Source organism: Phoenix dactylifera, unplaced genomic scaffold (genome assembly GCF_009389715.1).
Source record: "Phoenix dactylifera cultivar Barhee BC4 unplaced genomic scaffold, palm_55x_up_171113_PBpolish2nd_filt_p 000194F, whole genome shotgun sequence".
Taxonomy (NCBI): domain Eukaryota; kingdom Viridiplantae; phylum Streptophyta; class Magnoliopsida; order Arecales; family Arecaceae; genus Phoenix; species Phoenix dactylifera.
Genome location: NW_024067718.1, coordinates 257,982 through 263,758, shown reverse-complemented (window position 1 = coordinate 263,758; position 5,777 = coordinate 257,982). Strand labels below are relative to the sequence as shown.

The 5,777-nt window shown below is 48.0% G+C and overlaps 1 protein-coding gene across 1 annotated transcript; it reads left to right on the top strand.

Annotated features, from left to right (window-relative positions):
• Nucleotides 1-4,871: 4,871 nt before the first annotated feature.
• Nucleotides 4,872-5,384, top strand: LOC120105106. The gene has a single exon (XM_039117239.1). It carries the CDS (start codon nt 4,872-4,874, stop codon nt 5,382-5,384), a length of 513 nt encoding a protein of 170 aa, XP_038973167.1.
• The last annotated feature ends 393 nt before the right edge of the window (nt 5,385-5,777 follow it).

The window sequence follows — 5,777 nt, the reverse complement described above, 5'->3', positions numbered from 1 at the left end:
CCATCCCAAGGGATTTGCCACAGATGGGTAGAATGGTAATAACAATGATGGGCTTCCCTCTGCTTTGTCGGGTGGTTCTATATACACCCCCCCTATTGCTCAGGACACCCCCCAAAAATTAAAAAAAAATTAAATACTCTCTACACCCCCCCCCCCCCCCCCCCCCATTTGCTAAGGACACCCCTAAAAAATTAAAAATTCCTAAATTACCCCCCACCCTCCCCACCCCCTCACCTAAATTGCTCTCTACACCCCCCAAACCCCCCCCACCCCGCTCTTCCCCTCCAAAACACCCGCCGGCTTCTCCCTTCCGCCCAAAAAACCTCGCCTCAAGCACCTCGCCGGCGGCCAAACCCCCTCCGTCTCCCTTTGAACTGTTCCGCCCAAAGCACCTCGCCAACGCCCAAAACCCTCCCGTTCCCCCTTCTTCCTCTCGTCGCCGGCATTCTGTTCGGCTGCACAGAGCCGGACAGAACCCTTCTGTTCGGCTGCACAGTGCCGGACAAAAGCCTTCTGTTCGGCACTGTGCAGCCGAACAGAAGAGTTCGGTTGAGGGTTGCCGAACAGAAGGCTTCTGTTCGGCACTGTTCAGCCAAACAGAAGCCTTTTGTTCGGCGATCCAGTGCCGAACGGAGCACGAACCGTGAAAAAAAAAAAAATTCGAAACAAGGTGGAACACGTACCTTTGCGGCCGATTCTTCGTCCCAAATCACTAGTTGCTTGTCCATGCTTCGAATGGGGCTTAAATCTCCTTCAAAGATCGCCTAAACGATGTAAATGGATCGAGGGGTTTAAGGGGGGTTTGAGGGGTGTTTTTTTTTTTTCTTTTCAAAACGAAACGGAGGAGGAGGAAGGGGGGGTGTACTGAGAAAATTTCAAGGGCAATATGGTAATTACACTAAAGGTTAGTTTGGGTATTTTTTTTTGGGTTTTTGGGGGGGTGTCCTTAGCAATAGGGGGGTGTATATAGAACCACCCCTGCTTTGTCCTTGGTGGGGTGGGGAAAATTCCCATTTGTGTCCTTGAGAGCAGGCTTGGGGAGAGGACAAGGCTCCCAAGCAGGATGCATCCTAGCCAATTTGAATTTGAAATAGTTGGGATTTAATGTAGGTCAAAATTTGAATGGATCACATGCGTTAGATGACCTTTCCAATGGTAGGGGTGTACATGAGCTGGATTGAGCTTGAGTACGATCAAACTTAGCTTCAAATTAATTTCGAACTTAAAGTTTACGAACATGCTTGACCCTTCATCAAATTCAGCTTGATTGGGCATAACTCGAGCGCAAGTTATTTTGAAAATTTCAAATCAAACCAAAATTTATTTGAGCTTGAATTAAAGTTTATTGCGCTTCTAATAATTTAGTTAACATATTAATCAATGCCTTTATAAAGAACTAGGCTATCAATCAGAGATTATATATATGTAATTTGTTATGAGCCTAACATTCCTTTTGGGGAAAAAAAGTTATATCGAGCCATCCATGATAGGACGCATAATATGGTGAGCTTGAGTTAACTTGAAATGCTTAGATCAATCAACAATCCTACTTACCAACTCTTTTAGCTAAATTATTATGGTGAGCCATCCATGATACTCATTATTTCTTCCTACTTGAAATGCATGGAAAGAGTTTTTTCTTGATGTCTATTTTCCTACTGACACCTCTCTTTTAGCCCATTTATGGAGGATTTGTTTCTGGTTTCCATTTGGGTTTTGAAGGCATCGGTCTATTTTCTGCTGTTGTAGTAAAAGCTGGATGATTGGATGTAGCTATGCAATGGCCTAAACTATTAACCATTTTAGCAAGAGGGAGGCAGTGAATCATCTGGGATACGGTTTTTTCAGTTTCTTGAAGTTTTTGTTCATTCTTTACCTCATTATATGATTGTTAGATCATATAGGTTTTAACTATTTTTGCTTTTGAAGAGTACTCTTGGCTCGATCGAAGCATTGGTTGGACTCAAAGGGCCATATGAGTATCCTTGCTCAACATGGCTACTCTAAGAGGATCTAAAGATAATCCTCCTTGCATTTTTTAAGCCATCCTTGGTCTATTTCTTGCTGTCAGGTGTTTGTAGTTGGTAATGGTCATATATTGAATCGGAATAGTTTATATTAGTGGTCATGTATCTCATAGGAACAAATTTGCTAGTCCGAGGAAAGATATTTGCTTGTTTTAAGAACAAATTTGTTAATAAGGGCAAATTTAACTTTAATGTTTGTTAGTAATGGTTATGTATTTAGTTGGAACAATGACAACAGTGGTCATGTGTTTAATTGTATGGAATGCATTGGCACTAAAGAAAAACTTCAAATAGATACTATCCAACCTATAATTTTAGGATTAAGAAAGTGCTGATGCTCCTCATTTTCATTCATAAATAATTGTGTGTGTGACATTTTCTTTTTTCAAAATTGGTAATGGATACGAAAAAATTTACAGCATGAAATCTTAGTTTATGAGAGCCAAGTGCAGATTCAATTCCGGCTCCAGCATGCCAGGATTTGGTCCCCATCAAAAACCATAATATATTAGTCTCTCAAGTGATATCATAGATTTATACTTTTGTTAGTTATTGTTATTCATTGTTACTTAGCCATTATTAGTCATTAATCATTGTAGCTAGTTATGTTATGCTTTCCTTGTTGCTAAGTATTTGATGTTAATAGTAAGTAGATGATACTGTTGCTTACTATATCTATTTTGTGCATCCAAATATTATAATATCAGCTAATCTCTATTAAAATTTATGCTAATATTTCTTTTGCTTCTGTTTCCAGCAGGTGATTCATCTCTCAGGACGTACACAACTCCCTAGTAGTACGATAAAAATGACTAACAAGTGCAGGTGTCATACAAAGAGCTGACAATGGAATCCATATTAAGTACTCTCTTTTTTTTTGGATGGTAGAAGAGCAAAGTTATATGATTCGATCCTTGCAGGATGAGCAGGGCCACCGGGTGGAGGGTGATTTGGCCATCAGTCATATCCTGCTCGATTTCTTTTGATCTCGTTGGACGGAGGATAGTGGGTCTGATGCAGCTGGCCAGCTCCCGAGGGTTGATTCCCAAATTGATATGACCGAGAACGCTATGTTGGTTCGACCAGTGACGGAGGGGGAGGTGCGTGAGGCTATCTGGGCTCTGGGTGAGGATAGGGCTCCTGGTCCGGATGGCTTTCCACCTTTCTTCTTCCGGAGATACTAGGTATCGTCCGGACTGCAGTGGTGGAAGCAGTCATGTGTTTTTTCAGTCGAGCAGGGATGCCTGACAACTGGAAGGCTACATTTGTCACGCTTATACCTAAGCATCAGGACGCGGCCGAGCCGAGCCACTTTAGGCCGATCAGTTTGTGCACAACTTTATGCAAAGTTGTGGCAAGGATACTGATGGAACGTATGAAGCCCTTCCTCTCTGGCATCATTTGTCAGGAGCAGGGTGCTTTTGTGAGAGGTAGGAGTATTTCCGATAATGTCATGGTGGCCCAAGAGATGATGTGGGATCTTCGACGGGCCTCGAAGCGGCGATGCCTGATGGCTGTCAAGTTGGATATGAAACGAGCTTATGATAGAATCAGGTGGAGCTTTCTTAGGCTAGCTTTGGAGAGTCTAGGGTTCCATAAGATATGGATTGGGTGGGTTCTGGGGTGTGTTCGGGGACCAAGGTTTTCTATCTTGGTCAATGGCTCTCCATCCCCTTTTTTCAGTTCTACTATGGGGCTTCGGCAGGGATGCCCGCTATCTCCATACTTGTTTATTATTTGTACTGATGTCTTGTCTCGGTCGCTGTGGGCGGCATGCGCCGCCGGAGAGCTGGAGGCTTATGTCCCAGCTCCAGGGGCCTAGCCGATATCACATTTACTCTTTGCCGATGACTGCCTCCTCCTGACCCGGGCTCGCGTAGCGGACGCTCAGGCTATCAGGAGGGTTTTGGCTGCCTACTGCACTAAATCCGGTCAAAGAGTGAATGCCCAGAAATCCTCCATCTCCTTCAGCCCAAGTACGTCACTCGGGGTTCGACGGGGGATTCGTAGGATTCTGGAGATGCCCGAGCAGGACGGAACCTGGACCTATCTGGGTGTTCCGATCTCGGATAGGAGATTGCGAGTTTCCGAGTGCATCGGGCTGGTGCAACGGGTCCAGAGCAGCCTAGAGGGTTGGCGGGCAGCGTCCCTGTCTATGATGGGTAGAGTCACGCTGATTCGATCTGTATTGGGCTCCATGCCCATCTATCTTATGGCAAATATGGTGGTGCCAAGGTCTGTTCTACAGAGGATTGAGCGACTCCTTCGGGACTTCTTATGGGGCTCACATGGTGGGGGTCGTGGGGTGCACCTGATGGCATGGGAGAGTATCTGCCTCCCCCTCAAGGAGGGTGGTCTTGGGGTGGGGTCTCTCCTGGAGAGACGAGAGCTGCTCCTTGCCCGACATGCTTCCCGCTTCATCCTGGAGCCGCAGAGGTTTTGGAGCCGGATCATGACTATCCGTTATGGGGGGGCAGGCCTAGAGGGCTGGGCCCGGGGAGGGCAGAGATGCTCTTTTCTATGGCATGAGATAGCGAGGTACTTGCCATTGGTGTCGAGTCACACCCAATGGCTAATAGGCGACGGGCGTAGAATCGACGTGGCCGGGGACCCATGGGTCAATGGCCTTCCTCTGTGGCTTTGGCCGACTATGGTTAGTGTCGAGACTGGGGAGGGTCTACAGGTCTGTGATCTCTGACTCCTGGGGCGGCTGGCTGGGATGAGATTCGGTTGGCCCGTTACTTCGGGCAGTATTTGGCGGAGCGGGTCCGCTCACTCTCTTTCCCACAGAGTGGTGGACCTGATGTATGTGCGTGGAGGTCCTCGTCCAGATCCAAGGTCAGGATGGGCGATCTCTCCCGCATCCTTAGGCGGGAGTACGAGCCTGGCCCAGATTGTGCCTGGATCTGGCGACTGGAGCTCCACCCGAGGGTAGCGTTGTTCCTTTGGAAGGTGGTCTGGGACCGTCTTCCTACAAGAGCTGTACTTGGAGGTCGAGGTATGAGGATCCCATTGGTGTATGGGGATTGTCGTGTGGCCGAGACGGTAGACCATGCCCTGTTTCGGTGCACATGGGCTAGGAGTACTTGGCGTCTGGCAGGGGTCCCACATGAGGTATGGCGCTGTAGGGACTTGTTCTTACAGGCCATGTGTCAGGGCTCGGAGTCCCCGGAGCTTCGTCAGGAGGCCGTTCGAGTGAGCTGCACTGCCTACCAGATCTGGCTGGCTAGGAATACTCGCACTTTCGGCGAACGACGTATGTCGCCACGATTTGTGGTCGAGAGTGCCCGCATTCAGGCGGCAGAGCTGTGTTACACCATCCATGTTGGAGGGACCTTGATAGCTTGGGACATCTGAGGTTCCCATTTTGCTTCGGCAGTTTTCCGTACGGTATTTTTTACCTGGGAGCCCCCAGCTCCGAGTTTCCTCAAGGTCAACTTTGATGGGCCTGTCCTGGATGGTGGCACTCGGGGAGGCGGGGGTTTTGTTATTCGGGACCCGTCTGCCAAGGTTGTGGCTGCTGGTGGTAGTCAATTATTTGACACTTCGGTTCCGAGTGCGGAGCTGAGAGCAGCCTGGGCGGGCCTTCACCATGTCCGGTGTGTCTTACAGGCTAGGTCCATCATCCTGGAGGGTGATTCAGCCACCGTCATCAGTTGGATCCAGGGGGTCCAAGGGGTGGCGGTAGTGATCATCATTTGCTCCATGACATTTGGGCTATGGCGAGAGATGGATGGGCCTTTCAGGCCA

Excerpts from the sequence above, each read along its gene's own strand:
- LOC120105106 (XM_039117239.1), top strand. The coding sequence starts at position 4,872 with ATGGGCGATCTCTCCCGCATCCTTAGGCGGGAGTACGAGCCTGGCCCA.